This window comes from Phocoena sinus, chromosome 1 (genome assembly GCF_008692025.1).
Source record: "Phocoena sinus isolate mPhoSin1 chromosome 1, mPhoSin1.pri, whole genome shotgun sequence".
Classification (NCBI taxonomy): domain Eukaryota; kingdom Metazoa; phylum Chordata; class Mammalia; order Artiodactyla; family Phocoenidae; genus Phocoena; species Phocoena sinus.
In genome coordinates, this window is record NC_045763.1 from 57,492,047 (window position 1) to 57,515,463 (window position 23,417).

The window sequence follows — 23,417 nt, forward strand, 5'->3', positions numbered from 1 at the left end:
AGATCCACGTCAAAATGTTCTAAACTTAACTTCCTCATGCCAAAAGCCACTTCATTGTAGTATTTACTGAAGAATCTTTTAAGTAGTAGGGTTAAATGATCCAGATTATTAGTCCATTATGGTTGTTTACCTTATATTTCACATGGTAATAACAGGGTTGTCCTACTCTTTTATATGTAAAAGTCTGCCAAAAACTATTTTATTCATTTGTTAGTGAATTTAGGTGTGAATTCCAAAGTGTGCTCCTTATCATAAATTCCTCAGATATATAATAACAGAGTGTATACAAAAAAAGAATGGTAAATCCTATGACACTATATTAATTTAATATCTTAAGTCCATCAACGGAACAATATACTAGTATACTTTTGTTCTCACACTGACTTCTGTTTTCAAACTTAAGATTACCCCTAAGTTACTATAGTCATATCAGACTAGGTGGGGCTCTTCATTACATTTTTGAAAGTAGGAGGAGGAATATATTTGGGGGAAAATAGGACACGAGAAGGGGAAGCTTGCCTGACTAACTAATAGGTTTCACTTAGTTGGTTCAGTGTTGGAGGACCGGTAGACCACAGAAGGGCAGAGCTTTCTGGAGAAAAGAGGAGGGTTAACATTTACGGAATGCCTACTACGTGCTAGGTGTTTCACAGTCTTTTACATCCTCACACAGAAACTCTGGAGAAGATTATTGCATGAAATTAAAGATAGGCTGCCCATAACAAAAATTCAGTCATCTGTCCGAAGTCATACAACTCCTAGGGGGCAGGGTCCAGATTTGAACCCAAGCTTTCACAACTTGTGTTCTTTCCACTAACAGCATGATCTTAGGGTACTCCAGGTAAACCTGTATGTGTCCAGTCAGGTGAATGTTGCACTTGACATCTTTTAAATTTCCACTTTACAAACATTTCTTGACAAACTGAGGGAGAAGTTCCACACAATGGAACTGAGATATCATCTCCGCTTTCTACCCCTGAATGGTTCCTCTGAGGGCATCACTGCAGCCTTTTACATGGATATGAAAACATTTAGTAGAGTGGAAAGTATTGTGTTCATGGTAGCCAAAAGTTCCTACAGTACATTTTTTTTTTTACATCAGTTCAGTTTATACATGTTTAACTTATTCTAATGACTGTTTCCAACGTGAAAACCAAGTTTAAAATAACTTGATCACCTTGTTTCAAACACAGCTGTTCACATACCATACTCCAGCTCCATCCATGTAAGTAAATCCTCTATAAAAGCTTCCAGGAAATTTCAGAAAAATATAATCTTCTAATTGAAAAGTTGATCGATTTGCCAAATGATGCAGCCAGGTTTGCTTCTCTAAAAGCTTCTGATAAGGTTGGATGTGCATGACAGACTCTAGCTATATCTTCACAGGATGCTCCATATTCCAGTGCAAGAGCAGCTCCATTTATTATTTCACCAGCACCTGGTCCTAGAATATGTGATCCCAATACTCTGTCTGTTGATTTCTGCCCAAGTATCTTCACCATACCATCTGTGTCAGCGTTTGTCTTAGCTCTGCTGTTAGCAGCAAATAGGAATTTCCCAACTTTGTACTCAATACCCTCTTCTTTCAACTGCTCTTCTGATTTGCCAACCCAAGCAACTTCAGGGTGTGTGTAAATCACCGATGGTACACAATTGTAGTCAATGCGCACAGCGCCACCAGCCATCCCTTCATCACAGATAAAGCCTTCATCCTCTGCTTTGTGAGCCAGCATTGGACCAGTAACCACATCGCCAATTGCATAGATATTTGGAATTTTAGTTTGGAATCTGGTATTTACTGGAATTTTACCTCTAGGATCCAGCTCAATTCCAAGCTCCTCTAGTCCCAAATTCTTAGTAAAGGGTCATCGGCCAATGCAAACCAGGAGTACATCACAAGTGATAACTTCAGCTTTATCACCAGAAGCAGCTTCAATAGAAACATCAATTTTTCCATCTGACTTCTTAGTAGCACCAGTAAATTTGGTATTCAATTTAAATTTAAATCCTTGTTTGTGAAGGATGCATTGAAAGTTTTTAGATATCTCCATATCAATTCCAATTCCGCCAACATGACCCCAAAACTCAACTGCTGTCACATCTGCACCAAGTCTTTGCCAAACTGAGCCCAATTCTACACCTATTACTCCTGCACCAATGACAACCATCTTTTCTGGAACTTTTTTTAAAGACAAAGTACCTGTAGATGACACTACTGTATCTTCATCAATTGTAATTCCAGGAAAAGGAGTGACTTTTGAACCTGTGGCTATAAGAATGTTCTTTGTATCAATAACTTGAGTGCTGCCATCAGCTTTCATAGCGGTGACCTGATTTTTCCCAGTTATCTTTCCATATCCATTTACATGAGCAATCTTTTTCTGTTTGAATAAGTGGGCAATTCCACCCGTTAAAGCTTTTACTGCATTACTCTTCTGCTCCATCATCTTCTCTAAATTCAAGCGAACTTCAGACATTTCAATTCCTCTAGATGCAAAATCTTTTCCATGGGCCATATGGTAACAATGAGAGTTATTCAATAAAGCCTTAGAAGGAATACAACCACCGTTCAAACATGTTCCACCGAGTGTTTCATTTTTCTCAACGCAGACTGCCTTGAAGCCTAACTGGGCAGCTTTAATAGCAGCAACATATCCTCCAGGACCAGAACCTATCACTGTTACATCAGCATCAATTGGTTAATCTGCATAAGTTCTCAGTGGCACTGCAGAAACTCCTTGCAGACCATGAGATATTTGATTGAAATGGCCTCTCTTATATTCCTCAGTCAGAAGTCCAAAAATCAGCTTCATGGGGCTAAAAATATGGTGTCATCAGGGAGGGTTCCTTCTTGAGACTCTAGTGGACACTCCAGTTCCTTGCCTTTGCCACCTTCTAGAGGCTGCCCACATTCCTTGACTCGTGGCTCTCTCCTCCCATCTTCAACGCCGGCAATGTTGTGTCATCACGGCTTCTCCTCTGACTCTCCCTATAGTACTTTTTAATAATAATAAAGTTGATTGCAGAATGGAAATATTACAAGGAAAAGTAACATGCTATAATATAAACTCCTAATGATATGAATATTAAAATGCAATCAAATGCATATTGAGGACATTTGCTCTATTGCACAAACACAGGCATCGAGAGTGATGTCTTCTCTCTACTGTTCTTGCTTTTATCTTTAGCCATGTGAGAAGACTTTCAAGGGTCCTATTTCATTTCTCAGAGTGACAGGCTCATCCTACAACAAGCAGAGTGACTGGCCAAAGCTAATGGCTTCCTTGAATAAATTCATTTTCTGGTGATTTGGGTTCCCCTCTTCACAAGACTTCCTGAGATACTGATCATGGAATGGAATATTATCTCTTTAGTTCTGGGCACTTAGTCAGCACTCAGACCACATTCCTGGCTGCAGCCTGGAACATCACTTCTGGCCAGACTCACTTCTCCTTGCCCACCGAGATCAGCCAATTCACTGCATTTTATTGATTGTGAGCTGCTGATTTATCTAGTCTCCTCGTTTCACGTGTGAGGGACAGAGATTTGGATTGACTTCCCTCTGCTCACATAGCTGATGATAGAATGTGGGCTGGAATCCACATTTGACTCCCAGTCCAGAGCTCTTTCCATTCCCCGGTCCCTCACTTATTAATACATTCATCAAATATGTGTTAGATGCCTACATGCGTGTAAGGAGCTGTGACTTAAGACACAGATCCTGCACTCAAGGCCTTTACCCTTCTCTATGTTTTTGATTTCCAGAGGGTCTGAGTTCCATTAGGAAGATGACTCTATGCCAGGGCAATCTCTCTGCCCTGGATGGATTGGGCAATCACAACTTGTTACATACAGCTCCATTTCTAGTATCCAAATGTATTGTTCATAAACAGCCTATTCTCTAGTCTTCTTTTTATTGGGTTTTCTCACCCAAACATGACATTATTGACAGATAATGTTTAAATGGGTGGTCTCTGAAGATCAAGCTATTAATACCTCAAGTAGTCTCCATTTTCCCCCTAGTAAAAGATAGCATGGATGTGCATGCGTGTGTGTGTGTGTGTGCACACGTGTGCTCATCGGGTGTAGTGCACTGAAACACTCAGAAGAAAACCATTTGTTCATGAATGGGCCACAGTACAAGCTACGGATTTCTTCTGGGCCTCACATGGCTGCCACATACACCAGACTACCAATATCAGATAAGCAGATTTTTGTCAACTGGTAATTTTTAATACTTTAAGCATACTTTTTTTCGTTACTTTAAGGACCCATTTTGGAGCTTCATTTGAGCAGCAAGTATTTCCTGAGGTCCTGCTGTGTTCCCAGTCCTGTAAAGTTTTGGGCTATGGGAAACTGAGTCAGATATCATGATCCTCAAGTCACTTTCATGCTTCCTGTGCTGTCATTCTTGCTTCAGTTGATCCTGAAGTAAAAAGGACTCGTATGTCACAGAGGAGGTAGCTGAGGCCCCGAGAAGTTTAGTGACTTGCCAAGATCCCCAATACTAGCAAGTGATAAAGCTGGGGCTAGATCTCTGATCTTTTTGCCACTGGACAGTACTCTTTTCTTTTTTAACTACACCAGATTGCCTGCCGATATTTTTCAAAAACACGGGATATATTAAAGAAAGAATTCCTTGCAAACATATAATTGTGACCTCATGATAGAATAATAACAATGAAATGAAAATGTTAAAGTTAATTTAAAATGCTACCTAAAACTAGGTCATGAATGTATCCCCTAGCCTTTCCTCCCCATCGGCATAAGTGAGTTCCTTTCCCAAATGACTGGTTTGGTTTTTTACACCCATGTGAGTTACAAAGACCTTTTTATTACAGGGATCCCTGCTGAACTTCTCCTAGGGAATGACTGTGATGGGAGAAATACAAGTAGCAAGTTCACTGGGCGTTTATAACTCGAGAGAAATCTCCTGCTAAAGCTTGGAGCTTACTGCTCATCCACCTGATTAACTTTGTCTGGGAGGTGGTCATTAGCCTCCTCCCAAACCCCAGAGGTTTGGACTGCTCAGTTATACTAAGCCCAGAAGCAGGGAGGGATTAGGACACAGCTTCCCTGGGTGAAAATGGGGAAAGCTAAACTGCTTCCAGATTGCAGTTCACTGTCCCTATACTGATTTCTGGAGGACTTGAGAAGGTCCTGAAGCAGAAGGGACCCATTGGCTTTGGAGGCAAGAGATGATGGAAATGCACAGTTCATCCACAAACCAGATGCTCTTAGCATCACTCCCTAGCTGGGTGACATTCATGGGACTCTTTCCCATTGGTTTCCACATTTGTCAAATGAGCAAGAAAAACATAAAGAATTACAGATTGACAGTTTGGTAAGTTTCCCTGATGGTCGCCTTACTGTTACCTATTACATGGGCTATGGTGCTGTGTAGCCTGGGAGAATCTAAAAATCTGGATTTGGGGGCTCTTGATTTATTGTCAGCAGATGACATTAAAAGTAGCTTGCATTTGCTGAGCAAATCTAGATGGACAATGGTGGGTGGAAACAGGGAGTGGCCTGGATGGTGGCCGGAATTAGAGATTGCAAAGCACTTTCCCACACATTGTGTCATTGGATTCCTGCAAAGTCCTTCAAGGGCAGGTATTCCTATTGACAAATGAGACAAATGAGATTTGACAAATGAGAAAATTGATGTTCTAAAAGGTTAAGCAATGTCCAGAGCTCACACACAAAAACAGTGGTGGCAGTATAAAAAGTAGAATATAAGCCAAAGCCCTTGTTTCCTTATGCGACATACCAGAGAGTGATGAGAATCTACCACAAAGCTTTTTAGCTATCCTCAGATAATCAGCAACTGTTTATAGTATATTATTGACACGGGACTCCAGTCTTCTATTCTTTCTGGACCTCTAGGACTTCTCTTGTTTTGGCTTCTCTTCCCACCTCCTCTTGATCTATGTAGCTCCTTCAGCTTACCACTTAGACACCACTTCCTCCAAGAAGTCCCCAAGACTTTGTTAGGTGACCATTCAGTAAGCTTATGTGGTACCCAGTGATTATCACCACTTTATCCTTACCACTCTAATTAAATTACCCATATTGGAATATCACTGTCTAGGCACTAAAACTAGTTATTTACAAGTCATTCACTAATGGTTATTTTTTCACCATTTAACCCCAACATATAAGATGATAAGCTCTGTCTGGATAAATATTTCTTGAGTAAATGCTGTATAATCTACTGTAACCAAAAGGGAATTTGCTTCCACATTACCCTTGGGGGTAGGAGAAGATGGAAAGCTCTCTTAAAGCCATCTAAAACAGCACCATTTCCAGGAGGAGGCTCTCAGGAAACCAAACTCTATAGCCATTTGCTTAAAACATTAGGTTATTCCCAGAAGTAAGACTTAGAGTTGGGAAAGGACTAAAAGTGTGATAAGGATGGAAGTTAGTGTTTGTGTAACTCTATGGGGAAAGAGGTGAGAGTAGATATTTCTGGAGTTACTGGAAAACTTAGCCATGACACCCTGCCTGCTCATGTGTCTGGTGCTATTCCTGGGAACCAAGCTTCATACCAATCCTCTGTCAGATATCAGTTCCTAAGAAGAGACTTGAACTTGCTATGTGGTTATTTATAACTGTATCTTCCTATTTGGTGCCAGATTAGAAGACCCTACAATACCACTGATATATGTTATCAGAACCACATATCGACAGAGTATGATAATCATGGTAGATGATGAGCAGGGTGTAGGACTTACAAATCGGGTAAATACAGAACCCAGCACTTTAACCTAGAACCTGTATATCCCCAATCCTTTCAAGTATCTAGGAATTAATGAATGCATAAATGTAATCATCACATAAAATGAATTAGTGGAGTCCTGGCTGCAAGGCCATTTCTGCAATGGCAGAATCTTAAAGGACATGGAGAGCTTGACAAGGGTTGAGTATTACAGGCATTGTGCTGAACTTTCAGCAAAAGCATCCTAGGCAGTGTGTAAATAAATGGACATGGCTGTGCTCCAGTTAAACTCTACTTACAAAAATAGGCAGTAGGCCGTGTTTGGTTCCTCAGACTTTCCTGATCCTGGTGTAACGTATAGGTAGCAATTTACAATTTTACTTCCTTCTGAAAATCCTTCCTTTGTTCTCCTTTGCCTACAAGCTGAAGCACAAATTCCTTAACTCTATTCCAATCTGAGCAGTACTTTCATAGCACCTGAGAGTTTACGCTCTTTTTCTTCTCTGTGTGCTCAGTTCACATCGTTCTGTTCTTAAGGCTTTCTGCTTAACCAAATCCTACCCATCCTTTGTGGAAGATGTTCTCCAGTGGGGTAGAGGGGTTATATCAGAATCATCTGGGGAGCCTTTTGACATTAGACATAGTGCTTATCAACCACCCTAAATTCTGATAGGCCCAATGAGGAGGTGGGGCAGGGCAGGGACTTGTATAGCTTGCAAATGTTCCTAAGCTTATTCAGGTGATAGACACTCTCCCCCCAAACCAGTGCTCTATGGCATTGCTAAAATCCCACTTCCTCCAAGAAACCTTTCCTAACCACATTAACCCATACTCAGCTTTCTTCCTTTGGACCCCATTAGTCCTCTTTGGCCAAAAAATTCATTTTTAGCACTTATGGTATTTTTTCGGTTTTTTAAGTGTTTCATGTATCTGCCATTGTTGTTCTAGGTGCTGGGGACTCAGCAGTGAACAGGATAGTAAAGACCCTTCTCTCTGAAGATTACATTCTAGTGACAGAGAGAGACAGGCAATAAGCATGTGACCAAAAGAACGGAGGAGATAATTTCAGATAATGAAAAAAAAAACAAGCTAATGGGATAAGGGGTGACCAGAGAAGGGAGCTGGAAGGATAAGAAGGTGCTGTTTTGGATAGGAGAATCAAAAGGGTTTTATGGCATCTATAACTGAGCTAAAAGCTGAGTGCAGAGATCTAGGGGAAAGGAATTATAAGCCAAGGGAACAGCACAGTTTTATCTTTCTTTTCTCTGAAAATGCTGTCGAATGTAGAATATTGGAGTAGTCAGCCTTAGAGATGATTAACAACAGTTCCCTTATTGAGGACTGCCAAATAAAATGCAGGATACCCAGTAAATTTGAATTTCAGATAAATAACAAATAATTTTTTAGTATAAGGACAGATTATAGTATAAGAACTAAAAAAAGATATTATTTATCTGAAATTGAAATTTAACTGGCTGTCTTTGTTTGTCTTCGTTTTGTTTGTTTTTTGGCTAAATTGGACAACTCTGCAGTTTACTCATAAGAAAAGTAACCCAGGGCAATTTATGTTTGATACCATCCAGTTACTTGGAGCTGAGATGGAACAAACTCTGAATCTAAAGCAGAGCCAATTCAATTTGGTGTTGATGTGTTAGAATATCTTACATTGTTTTCTAACTGTCTCCTTGGGTAGTGATTTGTCTCCCCCACAACTCCTTACGGTCATATTTCCTGTGACTTTTATTCTTTTGTCATACACAAGGTACAATATTAAGTACTTAATTCATTCTTTTATCCCCTTTCTATTATAAGCCTACAGTAGAAGTACTGATCTGGGTACAAAGGGGACATGGCCTCTGTCCTTCAGATAATGAAAAATGAGTATATATAAATCACTTTAAATCAGCTCAGAACGTGATAAAGTGTCACAGCAGAAGAGCGTGATGGCACTCCTGTTCTGAGCAGGGACAGATGGCTTCCAGCCGTGGGATTCAAGGAAGACGTCAAGTAGAAGTTCCATCTGACTTGGGACTTGATTGATGGCAAGGATTTCAATAAAGGATTACAGAGAACATCATCCATGCAGAGAAAACAGCACAAACCAGGAGATCGTGGTGAAAATAACAGGACTTAACTTGGGGAACAAATCCATCCCTGTGTTTGCAGCTGAGATTTGTGTAAAGGAGAAGAGTACGTGAAGCTGGACCTGGGTTAGAAAGAACCCTGAACACCAAATAAAGGTATTTGGATGTATTAGAAAGGTCCTGGGGGTCGTTAAAGATTTTTCATCTGGCACTTGATGTAATGAGTCACGTATGAAGAAAATCAGTCTTTTGATGGTATGAAACATGGAGACCAGTGACAAAGTGACTGCAAAAGCCCTGGTTGGTTCAATGAGGGCTTGACTATAATTTATAATGAGAGAAAGGGAAAGATGGGACTGGATGCAATCGATATTTTTGAGGTAGAATCCACTGAGCCTGCCAACTGGTAGGTTGTAGAAACTGAGAAAAAAAGGAAGCATGGAAGATAAAGCAGAGATTTTAAGTTTAGATAACTATGGGAATGTGGATACCATTAATAAAAAATATGGAAGTCAGGGAAAAGGGAAGATTGTAGGTGGGAAGAAGATTATGGCTTTATCTTTTTAAACATAGCATTATAGAATTTCACAGCTATTAAAGTCATTATGATTATGCCCAATCCCTTTGTTCCATGTAGAAGAAAATCCAGCGAGAGTACATGACTTGTCTATGATCACTCTGCAAGTTAGTGGAATAGCCAGTTGGGGAAATCAGATGCCTTGAACAATGCTTATTCCATAAAACGATCTATTTTATGATGAGTTCGAATCTGTAAAAGTAGAATAATGATGTGGTAAGATGCATTAGTCAGCTGGAAACGTAGATGTGGCATTTCAGTAACAGATCAGGGACAATGATTTGGGAGCTATCAAAATGAAAATAACATAGAAAGACATGGAAGTAAGTGAAGTTGCCAAAGGAGAGATTAGAGTCACTAAGTCAAGTGTGACAGGTGTCAATGGATACTAAGAAGTGCCCTCTAAAAAGTAAATTAAATAGGAAGTACCCACTAAATTTCACATTCAGGAGGCCCCTGGATTTTGAGAGAAAGAGAGAGAGAGAAAGCAGTTGCCATTGAATGGAGGGAGCAGAAGCAAGACTACAGATATTGAAGGCTGATGGGCTGGTGAAGAAGTGGAACTAGAATTTAAAATTATTTCTCTGGAAGGTGGCAATAAAAGAAGAATGATGTGATAACGTTGAAGCGGGGCCTAAAGAAAAGCTTTTAGGTTGCAGGATGAGAAAAACATAAATGAGCGTATAGTAGAAACAGTGAAGGTCATGGAGAACAAGTTGTTAAAGGTGTAAATGGGTGAGGGTATAACTGAAATTATCAAGGTCTTTAAAAAAAAAAACAACTAGAGTGGAGGAGAAAAAAACAAAACAAAATGAGGAGAGACACTGAAATGGATAGGTAAAAGTAGAGACAAAGAAGCCTCCTGAGGCATGAAAGGGGTGAAGTTGGTAGAATTCAAATTGACCTTTATCTTACCAGTGAAGTAGGAAATTGGATCTTTGGTAAAAGTGAGAGGATAGACATGGAAATGGGAATTTGTGAGCAGTGGGAATGTTTTCATATACACCTATGAGGAATCAGTAGGGAGATGATAAAACTGCACTAAGAGCCCTGCTGAGGTTAGACTTGGTCATTTGTGGTAGATGTAATTAACCTAGCATTGATGCTTTTCAACTATGGCAGCAGAAGAGAAAATGTGGACAATGGGGGTTTCCCGGGAATTCCCAGGTAGTGGGGAATATTATTGTTTTATATACTAGTGTTGATGGGATTCATGTTAGATGAAGATCCAAGCAGAATGGGCAATGTGGGGAGGAGTTAAGGGCAAAAGTCAGGTTTCCAAGAGTACCTTTATGCTAGGATTTCTGATGGCGTTTGCACACATTGTTTCATGCAATCCTCATGACGAGTAATCGTAACCTTATGGAGCAGCCATTATGACCCCAGTTACCCAGGTAGAGACCCTCAAAGTCACATTGAACAAGCAATTGCTTAAGGACTCAAAACTGTAAATGGTAGAACCTTTTCTTCTTCAAACCATGTCGGTTCTGCCCTCCAGTAGCCATGAAAAAATTACAAAATTAGGCAGGTAAGAAGGTTAAGCTTAGTAGAGGTATTTCAGAATTAAAGGTGGAACACTTCCCGCTGAGAAGCTCCAAAGGGAAACAGAAGTGACAGAAGCAACAAGATGCTAGTTACAGATGTCAAGGCCCAAGAAGCTAGAGTTAACTGATTTTTTTTCCAGAAACGTTTTATTGAAATATAGCGTGCAGAGAGAAAAGTACACAAATCACAAGTGTAGAAGTCAGTGAATTTTTATAAAACGAACACAACCACGTAGTCAGAACCTGAAACAAGAAATACATCATTGCCAGCCCCATGAAAGCCCCCCTCAAGTGCCCTCCCAGTCACAATCCCCCTCAAGGTAACCACTCTCTTGACCTCTAACATCATAGATTCATTTTTCCCTCTTTTGAACTTTATATAAATTGAATCATATTTTTATGTGCTTTTTAATATTTGATTTCTTTTGCTCGACATTTAAGTTTATGAGATTCATCCCTGTCGTTTCATGTGGCAATTGCTCTGACTGATTCAACCACCACACAACCTTGCAAATAGTACCACCTTCTCTAGTGGTAAGAGAGTCTGATTATGTGAGACAGAGAAACAAAAGATTATTTAAATTTCTTTTTTATGTGCTTTCTTTGGGTATATAGTTGGGAAGACTTGATGGATATGTTTCTGATGTATACAAAGCTATGTTAAAATTGCATTTAGACATAGTTTGTAGAAAATTTATAAGAAAGTTCTTCATGATCTACTTCATAGCACTACATACAGCCTTATACTCAGAAAAGAAGGTTCAAAATGTTCTGTGAAGTTTCCATAAACACTGTCAAGTCAGTAAAGAGGATGGGGTTCAATGAATGTACTGGCATTTTGAAAGAAAACAAATTGTATTATTGTGAGGGTTTGGAACTTTAGCATTCGCTGAACTATTCTTAGTTATTGGGGAATCTCAGTTATTTGGGAATCACTTACACTGAGTCCTGGAAGAAGATTTAAGGAAACACCAGTTGCCATTTGGTAATATCTCTTTGGGAAGGCCCTATGTTAGCCATGCTGCAATGCAAATATAAATAACCGGATACATTTTAAGACACATGACACAATGTTCTGAAAATTAAGGTCCCAGAGTGGTCAGAGATTTAGATGAGTACATGATTAGCATGGCAAGAGGGTTTAAGAAACCTCCAGGTTACTCACTTCCCTTGATACTCAGTTTCTTCTTCTATAAAATAGAAATAATGCTCCATCTCGCTCTCTGGCTGACATGAGAATCAGATGATGGATTTATGAGAAAGCACTTTGCAAACTGTAAGGTAAGATTATGGTATGATTCGTATCGGCCATTTAACCTCCTTTTCAGTTGCTCATGGCAGGTTAAACTGAAGGAAGGATACCCAGATTGGAAGCATCGCAGATTGTAGCAAAATTGAGCAGGAGAATAAGGTTAGGATTATGGTTAGGGTTAGGACTGGGGTTAGGGTGAGAGGACTGCGTGAGAGTACAGGCTCTGCCCCAGACTGGTAGCTGTGTGGCTTCAGGCAGGTTATTTAACCTTCTCCAGCCACAGATTCATCTCTAGAGTAGAGACAGTAACACTGCTTACATTTGGCAAGAGGAGGAGGTAATTGTCAGCAAAGCGCCCCTCGTGGCACCTTGTGCATAGAATGCTCCCAGTAAATAGTGTTAATTACCGTAATTCTCTAACAACAACAATAATAATGGTATAATAGCTTCAAGCAGCCACTTAGTGCTGTGGATGTGCAAGGCATCTGAAAAACACTGACCTCTCAGAGTACCTGTCTGTGGTTTCATTATTTAGGGGATCCCTTGCAAGTTTGAGAGTGGAAAACAGGCGGGGACCCTGGCAGCTCGCACCATGCGGCTGCTGGGCACCTGCAGGATTGGGGTGCCAAAGGCACCTCCTGTGGGATGGCTTCTGACGAGGTGAACTACTCCCTCCCTTTCCAGTCCTCTGTGACACGTAAGCTCTTTTCCTCTACTTCCTTAACCAAACAGAATAATAAAATATCAGAGCTAAAAAGAGGCCCTAGACATTATCTGTTCCAACACTGGATTTCAAAGCTGCAGAAATGGAACTGAGAGGCTGAGGTGAACTGGTGATAAAACTGGGACTGGAGTCCAGATCTCCGAGTTCAGAACTTTTCCTTCTACCCCACAGTGACCTCAGAAGATGGCTTCACCTCTGCTCTCTCAGTGCAAGTACAGGATTATCTCCTTAAGAGTTGGGCCTGAATCTGATTCCTCATGGAATCCCTGGCCAATGCTTTGCACCTAATAGTTACTCAAAACAATCTTTTTAAATGGCATCAGATTTGTGGGATACTCTCTTCTCATGTTCAGTTTTTAGAATCAGGGGTCAAACTTAAAGATCATCTTTAAATGACCCGGTTCATTCCTCTCTACTGCATTATATGCACATGCCCCACTTTCTAGGGGCGGTCAACCCAGCTTTTATTCTGCTTCTCTAATTCTGCTGGACGGTCAACCCATCTTTCCCCTGCTCTTTCACTGCCCCGGTGTAGAGCTCTGTGCTAGCGCTTGTGGTGACATAGCACCATAGAGTGGCTGAGGGTGTGAGATGAGGCATCAGGAGAGAATGGGGATCCTGGCTGCCACTTACGAGATACTTAATGACTCTAAAGCTACATTTCCTTACCTGTAAAGTGGGGAAGATGATACCTACGTCATAAGATGTTGAACGTTAGTCGTGCAGTGCACAGCACGTAGAGTACTCAGTAAATGTCTTAGTCTTAGGTTGGATCATAGTTTGCACTTTGACATGTCTGGCTCCCCTGCCGAACTATGGTCTTCCTCGGGTCCAGAACCTTAGTTAACTTTACATCTGTGGGACCTTGAACAGTGTTGTCTGATACATAGTAGATACTCAGTGTTTCCAGAAGGGAGGGACGAAGAGAAGGGAGGAAAGGAGGAGAAGTTGTAAGATGCAGATGAACTCCCAATCTAAGACACCAAAGACCTGGGTTCAGCCCCAGCTCTTCCAGTTGCGAGCTGTGGAGTGTTAATCTAGTCACTTAATGCCTATGGAACTCATTCTCCTTCTCAGCAAAATGGGTTTGCTAATACTCCCTTCCTAGCAGCCTTAGGAGGATCATTTGAGACAGTGTATGTGAGGATGTTTTGTACATTGAAATGTACTTTCCAGATTTATTGTGAGAACTGTTATTGTTATGACAAGATCTGCCTTCACCGTCTCCTCGATTTTACTAATAATCAGCCACTGGGCAGTGACGCCTGGCTCTGGAGTGGAAGGCACTGCGTTAGCTGCTGTGAGGAAGTCTTTGCTTTCAGGATGTTTACAGTGTGGAAGGGAGGTTGATACCCATGGCCTCCGCCTCTGGCCACGGAAGGTAGTTTGAGAGGACTCTTGGGCAGAGGCCCTTGACCTCAACCGACCTACCTCTGTGAGTGCCCAGCGGCGGTGGCCGTCTCTGAAATGACCCCTAACAGCATGTGCCTGCCAGGACTGCCCAAGCTCGTCTTTGGAATGCTGCCTCCTTTGTCAAACGCCACCAGCTTCACGTTCTCATTTCCCTCGTAACACTCATGTTAGGGCAGCAAAATGTATTCCCTGTGACGTAAATGTTACAGTGGCACAGCAGAGGGCAGAGGGTAGCCTGCTGCGGGTGGAAGAGAAAGTCAGGCGCTGATGTCTGACGGCCCACTTCCCCACTCTGAGCCTGCCTACGGGACCTGCTCTGGGACTTTCATCTGCACCCTCACGCACACAGTTCTCTAAATCCCCAAGTGTATAGGTCTGGGAGCCCCCTGAGAAACACACATCATGGGAAATTTTGTTTCAGTGCCTCCCCTACTCCATCAGGGAGCTGTAAAGCCTGTTCAGTGTAAAAGCAGCTCCTTATTCTAGACACTCCCTGAAGCATGGCCTAATTTCCCCACATCCAAATCCAGATTTCTTTCACCTACCCTTTGCATTTAAATGAGGCACTTAAATGGACGTTAAACCTGAGTTCTTTCCTCTGGAGGCCGGAGAGCTCGCCACAATGTTTAGAAGGTTTAGCTCACGTGAGCATTGTATTAATTATCTATGGCCCTTGTAAGAAATTACACAAACTTTGGGGCTTAAAACAACACAGATCAAGGTTTTGGCAAGGCTGTGTTACTTTCTGGAGTCTCTAGGGGAAAATCCATTTTCTTGCGTTTTCCAGCTTCTAGAGGCTGCCTGCCTTCCTTGGCTTCTGGCCATCTTCCACATTCAAAGGCAGCAATATCCAGTTGAATATTTCTCACATTCCATCATTCGGACACTGACTCATCTGTCTTCCACGTCCACATTTAAGGACCCTTGTATATAGGGCCCACCTAGATAATCTAAAATAATATTTTTATTTTAAGATTAGCTCATTAGCAGCCATATTCCCATCTACTACCTTATTCCTCCTTGGCCATGTAGCATAATATATTCACAGGTTGCAAGGATTAGGATGTGGACCTCTTTGGGAAGCCTTTGTTCTGTCTACCACAGATATTGAGAGTGATGTCAGGATCTCAGGATGTCTCTGTAGTAGTGATTGGCAAACATGGCCCTTGGGCCATACACTTGTTTTTGAAAATAAAGGTTCATTGGAACACAGTCACTTGCATTTGTTTCTGTATTATCTGTGGCTGTTTTCATGCTTAAATGGCAGAGTTGAATATTTGCAACTCAGACCATGGGGCTCACAAGCCTAGAATAATTACTATCTGGTCTTTTTGAAAGAGTTTACTGACTTTTGCTCTCTAACTCTCTATATATCTCTGATTATAACTATAACTCTAAGGAATATCACTTAGGGACTTTGTGGATGTCTTCCTCATGTTTTTCACTCCCCCACCCCCAACACACATACTTTTAAAATTCCTAACAGTGCTCTGTCTGCCTCTCCTGCTGTTTCTTCTCTACCCTCAATTGCCATGAAACTACTAAACCCTTAATAGTAACACCAAACATTATACTGTATCATCTCTTTACTTTGATACATGCTGTTCCATTTGCTTATAAAATACTTTTACCTTCTTTTCCTATTTCTTGCTGAGAAAACTCCTATTCATCCTTTAAAACCCTGCTAAGGCATAACTTCCTCCAGGAAGCCTTCCCTATCACTCCTACCCAAGGAAAAGCAATTACTCCTATTCTCAAACAGTCTTTTCTAGACTGTGAGTGCCTCAACGGCAGTGATTGCTCTATTTACCCTTCTGGTATCCTCTGTGTCTATCATGGAGACCGACATCTATTATGTGTCCACAAATACCAGTTTAATTGAATGGTACTTTAAATGTTGCCAGTCAGAGTTGAGGCACAGTGAAGTGGCAACAACAGGTTCTATAAAAATTCAAAACTGGTCCCTGCTGTTTCACGGAGGGAATGGCTGTATGATCTTGGAGATATCCATTGCTTTCTCCTGGCCTCAGTCCTATCACCTATGAACCAAGGAGTTGGTTTAAATATGATTGGTCTCTTGGGCCGCTTCCAGCTTTAGGGGTCCTTTCCACAGAGGATTCGGCCTTGTACCTTGCAGATGCTGAGAAGAGAGAAATCTCTTGCATTGCGCTTGTGCCCTGCAGAGCTGGAAATCACTCAAGTTGGTGAGATAATGTGTGGGCGGGCTGTGGGTGGGATCTTGTATTTGTTATTGACCTTTCTCCAGGAACCAATCAGAAGATAGACACATGCCCTGGAGAGTCATGGCCAGGCAGTGTGTTCTCACGATCCCTAGCTCATAATCCTCAGCAGCAATCCATGCCTGGAGCTCAGTCCACTTACTAGAGACCCACCCCAAGTCCTTGTAACCATATGGGAATCACACCAAACTCTAGGGAGTCCAAATTACCGTTTCCCCCTCCTCTCCCAGCTCCTTCATATCTGTCAATGGCTCTGCTCTGTCCACTCCAAGGCTAGAAACCGTGGTGACAGTTTTGCACACCTTCCTCTTCCTGGTCATCTCTTACGGAGAATGGTATATTTTTTGCCCTGTCATGAATTGGTATATATTTGTTTCCTTCCAGACCTTATTTAGAACTTCTCTCTTTCATCCTATTGTCACCATCCGTTCTAGCCTGCATTGTTGTTGTTGTTTTTTTTTTTTTTGCGGTACGCGGGCCTCTCACTGTTGTGGCCTTTCCCGTTGCGGAGCACAGGCTCTGGACGCGCAAGCTCAGCGGCCATCGCTCACGGGCCCAGCCGCTCCGCGGCACGTGGGATCTTCCCGGACCAGGGCACGAACCCGTGTCCCCTGCATCGGCAGGCGGACTCTCAACCACTGCGCCACCAGGGAAGCCCTAGCCTGCATTGTTTTCAGCTTAGATCCCCACAGTTGGGTCTTCCTGGGACCCCTAACTCTAGCTGCTTCCCGTTGAGAGGCATCTTACACACTCCTGTTGGCTGCGTTGTCCTAAATTCCCTCTTTCCTCATGCCTCGTCCCTCGACCAGAACCTCCAGTAGCTCCTTGCTGCTCGGACGTCCATCAGGTCCAGACTCCTGCACTTCACAATCTGGCCCCACTCTGACTCTCTAACCATTTTTCTTCAGCAGTCTCTGTTCAGTAAGACTTATCTCCCTGCTGCTTTGCATTTCGTTTTCGATTCCATGTTTTTCCACCTAGATTACCGTTATTTGGTTCCTAATTCAATTAAGTTCAGTGCACTTCCACAAGCATGTATTAATAAGCCCCTGCTCTGTTCAAAGCCCAAGCGTGCCTTTGCTGCCCCCGGTCCTCAGATGATCCAGCCCACAGCCCACACATTGCTGTTTGCCTTTTGTGACTAAGCATTCCCGCTCCCCTCTCGGATCACACATTCCTAGAGGACAGCAACGACTTGTCTTTTGCTTCTTTTGAATCCCGGACCGGGGCCTGCTATTGAGCCCACACACCCAGGCCACCTTTCCAGCCTCATTCACCATTTCCTTTCCCACCTGTTCTGTCATTTATGCGTTAATGATAACGCAATCTACCTCACAAGGTTGTCTTGAAGATTAGAGAGATTTTGTTCAGGCAGACTCTCAATTAATGGTTGCTCTGACTAACATTATCCTTATCCATCCTTCCCGTGGTCCTTCAGTTTTTGATTCATAAGCACTTAGGCATTTGGAGTCAGAGAAAGTAACCAAAGGGATTTTTATCATGACGACTAGACATAGAAATTGTTCTTGCTCCTAAATCTTGATCAGAACATTCCACACTGAACCCATAAGTTATAGTATGTTATTGGATTTCATTTTACTTGTTTATAAGGTAAGCATTTATTAAGTGCTTGCTGTTTACCAGGCACTGTTCAGGGTTTGCCATTAGCAATCTCAGAGGCCTCTTTTGTAGATGAGTCATTCCCTGTCCCTCGTCTCAGACCCAGCCCTCTGTACTAAGAGGAAGTGTGGTATAGGAACTGCAGTTTAAAGTTTTTACTGAGGGGTCGGTCCTGAGCTTTGGCCACGTGAAACTCACTCAGTCTCCACCCTCTCCAGTCTTCCTCCTGAGGCTGTGGCTGCCAGGTGCCAGCTGGGGCCTTCTGTCTACTGGCTGCCCGGGCTTATTCAGTTTCAGAGAAATAATTTCGAATCCAAACTACAACTATTTGAAATTCATTCAAAGTGTAGCAGTATTTCATTCATTCAATAAATTCAATTAGTGAATAAATTCAATTCAGTAAATGTTTGCTAAATTAAAGTAATCACTCAAACAAGACTGACTTAATCTCAAAATGTCTGTTGATGTTTCTGCAAATAAGTTTTGTAGTATAATCTGCTTTGTAAAAGATCACTATTCCCTTGTTTACTATTTCAAATAATATTAACTCTCATAATTCAAGGCAACCTCTTAAACAAATTACGTGACGGTGTGTGATAAATGCTAGAAGAACCACCAGAGCAGAAACAAAACAAGCAACAAGAAACCTCAGCTAATAAGAAAACAACTTTAAAAATGACTATTGGGGTCTATTATCTAGATTATTCCAGTTTTAAGACTTCAGAATCTGTGTTAAATGGATACATGTGTGAAACTGGCAAAAAAGAGGCCAGAAATGTCAGAAATGACATGCAAAACATTTACAGTTCTTGTTTGTATGTGTGTGTCCGGGGGAGATTGAGCCAATATTTTCTACCTCGGCTGCACATTTATGTTGGCGGGATTTCCCTGGTAAATATTGGTTTTTACCAAACACTGAAATCTTTAATCACATTTAACAGACACTGCATTATACTGCGTTAGACACTCCATTAGAAAAGGAGAAACAGGGAGACACAACTGATAGCTACAATCTTTCAAGGGTGAAAAGGAAAAATCAGAATCAAGTAAAATTCTTTAGCGGCAGAAATGCCAAGAAAACCATTGCTGAAATACAAAATTTTGTTTTTCTAAAGTCTGGAGCTGAGTTCAGTTAAGTGACGTAGTTTACAAACCAGGGGAAATTAGGGCAGGAACGGAAGTACTGCTAAATTAGGAGAAATTGGTCAAAGGAAGGCAAGCTAGCTGTGACATACACAATGTTGGCTTCTTTCTCACATTCTCAAACAATTCTTGTTTGCTACTGTGTTGAGTTGGGTTGCCATGAAACCTAGGACCTAATTTTATATTTGTGTGCTAGTCAGAAGTTCTGAATCTGTCACATAAAGCAATTGCTTGTCTATGTGCAAACAAGGCTGCCAAAAACATAACCTTCCTACCACATGTGCACACTCGTGCACGCTCTTGCATGTGGGGACACACACACACACACACACACACAACCCCACTCCCAAGAGTCACTTGGTTTTATTCATTCTGTGCCTTCATTCACATCCAGTGGTTCTTAGTGAATTATCCAGGACCCCATAAATCACCTTGAGAGTCTGTGGGTCTACCACTAGGTTCCTTCCTCCCGTCCCACCTCTACACTCCCTAAATCCCTGCCTCTCTCATCTCAGACACAGCCCTGGACTGCTTAGATGTTTCTAAGGATGTCTTCAGGAGGACTGGCTGTTTTATCTCTGCTTAATTAAATCATTTCAGCCCACATTTTAGGGCAGATGATGACAAGATTTGAAAGAAGCAGGGACACTGCTGAGATGAATGGTCAGCCCCACTGAAGCTGCCTAAGGGAAATACTGTTTTTGTTTGTTTCTTTCCTTTTCCTTTTTTTTTTCAATTTTTCATCAGCTCCCAGGAGAGACTGAAGAGGTGGGACTCCCAGGAAAATGAAAGACTCAGAGAGGGTGGTTATCGCCAAACTTTTGACTGAGGATGAGGGTCACCCGAAGCAATTCTAAGAAGAACAAATTCCCAGAGCCCACCCCAGAGAGACTGCTTCAGTACCTTGGGGTTTGCCTGGGAAGCACCCCCAGGAGATTCAGGTGTAGCTCTTTCACAGACCGGCATAGTGATGGAGTATCAACTTCAGATTCAGGCCGGATTATAAACTGAGTTCCACCATGTACCTAGTGTGACTTTGGGCAGGTTGTGCAATCACTCCAAGCCTCAGTTTACTCACCTATAAAATAAGAATAATAACTACTTAATGGAGTTGTTGCAAAGATTAAATGAGATAATATCTAAAGTCTCTCACATGCTGCCTGAGTTATAGTAGGTCAACAATAAAGTGAAATCAATCCAAATGTCTCCTTGGGACTTACCCAACAGAGGCAGCCACTAAAGCCTCCCTAATGGCACTGGAGGCAGACTGGCTAAGTCTGAATTCTGACGCCACTAAATCTGTGGCTCTCAGAGAGCTCCTGAATTTCTCTGTTTCTCATCTGCAAAATAAAATGATCTACTATATATAAAATAATACTCAGGTCATGAAATTTTGATGAAGATTAAATTAGTTCATGCATGTAAAGTGCTTAGAAACTTTGGTAATGGATAAATAATAACTCCAATTATTTTCCATATTACCACCTCTTCTAAAGTGAGTGTGTGGGGGGAATGAATGTTGGCTTTGGAGTATTCACGTCAATAGCAATAGCTTTATGGTCTAGAACAGTGATGTCCAATTGTCATGTAATGCAAAACCCATAGGAAATTTAAAATTTTCTAGTAAACACATAAAAAGAAACAGGTGCAATTTGTTTTAATAATGCAGTTTACTCAGTTCACTACATCCAAAATATTATAATTTCAACATGTCAAATGTAAAACTTTTCAGAGATATTTTACATCATTTTTCTATATAAAGTCTGTGAAGTCCAGTGTGTATGTTACACCTGCAGCACATCTCCAACCACATTTTAACTGCTCAGTAGCCACAAATGATTAATAACTATATACTGGCCAATGCAGAAATTCCAGATTCTAAAGAAAGTCCCCTTACCTTGACGAGCCTCAATGATCTCATTTATAAAAATGGAGAGAACGTTCATGGCTTTGTTTGTAGAAGAAAATGAGCACACTTGAAAATGCTTTGTCAACTGGAAAAGACTGTATGTAGTACTTTTGGCTCTTGGCAAACTCTTGACTGTCAAATGCGATGACGTTCTCACATGGTGAAGCACCCCAAGTCCTGTGTGATTGGAGACATCACCCAGGAGAGCACTAGGTGGAGGCACTTTCCTATAGGTAAGTGAAAGAGATTTCAGCCCATAACGTTTTGAGTGACAGGAAATTTCAACCCCTCTTCTCCCCGCTTACCATGCTCATTCCCGATGGCAAACACCTTTTCTTCTGCTCTCCATTGATTCTTGAAATTCCTTTGACAACTTTCACTCTACAAGTAAAGAGAAATTTAAGGTATATATAACCCTTCAATTCCCCCTGATCCCACTCAGTTTGGGACCTCATTACTTCTTAGCGGCTAACTTTTTCTGCAAATAATAATCCCTGATAATAATAATTTACCAGGTGCTTATTTTCTACTCCATCCTATTATCCTTACAACTTACATCTATCAGATCAATTATTCATCTTATAGGCTTCACTGTAATAGCAAGAGCACGGAACTTGAGGCAGAAAGCCCAGGCTCAGGTCTCCGGGTTCTGCATTTATCAGTTATGGGATTTGGAGTGAAATGCTTAAACTCCCTAAACTTCAGTCTCTTCCTGTATAAAATAGAGACAGTAAAACATTTCTCACAAGGCACGATGATGATTTAAAAAGATTATACATATGAAAGAGATCTATAACTGCAAAACATTAAATAACTGTATAACAATAATAAGATATTTATAAACCACTGTGTGTGTCATCCTTCCGTTGAACAGTTTTCAATGGCTCCCCACTGTCTGCCAAATGAAGTCAGATTCCTTGGTCTAGCATAAAACACTCTCCAGTATCGGGCCCTGACCGTGCTACTTTTGCAAATGTATTCCAATCTGTACCCTTGCTGACACCCAGTGTTCTAATCAAATAGGACTATTATGCTTATTCTTCCAAACAGGACTGAATGGTGTGGCGTGTTTCTAATTTCATACCTTTATTCATGCTACTCATTGCCTTACCTCAGTTTTTCCATCTCTCAAAATTCCACCTATTCTTCTTTACTTGGCCTCCAAGTCTCTCCTGATCGCCCTTTCCCCCATGTCTTTAAGATCTGTCTGTGCTGCCTCTGAACTTTGCTTGTATCTTTTGTATGACAACTGTCAGAATCAATTTGGAATTCTAGTATTGTCTAGTGCACAGACACCTGCAGCTATTCTGTGAGAGTTAAATAACAAATTCTGCGTGTGATTTTGCAAAAGTCCCCTTGGGAGACAGAATATCCCCTATGTTAAAATGAGCCAGCTAGAAATCGAATCAAGACATGAATGCAAAAGAAATAGAGAGCTTATTAATTGTGGTAACATGGAATAAATCAGCAAAAAGAAGGTGGTTTATTTGGAGACTAGTAAAAAAAGAACCAAGGACAGGAATTCCTGATATTGCTTCTCCAATTCTGTTCAGTAGCCAAGACGCCATTCCTTTGGGTAGTAGATATCCCATCTACTGATACGTTAGGCAAGTCAGCAGTTGAAACAATATTTTTTTGAGCTTCTACTAGGTAAATAGATACTGTGCTACATTAAAGACCAACCAAAAAGATATGTTCCTTGCTCTCAAGAAGTCATGGGTAAAATAAACGAAGAGAAAGAATTCCAGGGACATGGTCAGTTGGAAATAAGAGGCCTGAACACAGTTGTTGTGGGAGCTGAGAGGAAGGGAGCTTAAGCCAACCTCAGAATATCTGGAAAGCTTTGTAGAGGAGATAACTCTAGGCTGAATCCTAAAAGATAAGAGTTAGCCAGGTGGACAAAGTTGGGAAGGGCACTTCAGGCCAATGGAAACACTTAAGCTAAGTGTATCAGGCTTGAGTAAAGCAGATTAAAACCATCCACCTAAGTCCCCTGCTCTGATTTGATGCTTGCCAAGCAATCTTACGATAAGAATTTGGTCTCCCATGTTGAGGAACATGTAATGACTAGATGACATGAAAAGCTTACCATAAATTATTGCTCTATGTAAATTAATTCATTGGTCTCTGATTTCTCATTGCACTCTTACGAGTTGGACTAGTACTGGAAGTGGAATAAAGTTAAAGCACACT

The 23,417-nt window shown here is 41.4% G+C and overlaps 2 protein-coding genes across 3 annotated transcripts in view; one reads left to right on the plus strand and one right to left on the minus strand.

The window, feature by feature from the left end:
- The window catches only part of PDE4B (phosphodiesterase 4B), a 614,195-nt gene that overhangs the window by 536,493 nt on the left and 54,285 nt on the right, over window positions 1–23,417 (plus strand). The window lies entirely within an intron of this gene.
- LOC116758249 (dihydrolipoyl dehydrogenase, mitochondrial-like) lies at window positions 1,239–2,751 on the minus strand. The gene is given in 1 exon segment (XM_032641088.1): window positions 1,239–2,751. A coding segment is annotated over 1 exon segment (1,278 nt). The 5' UTR covers window positions 2,517–2,751.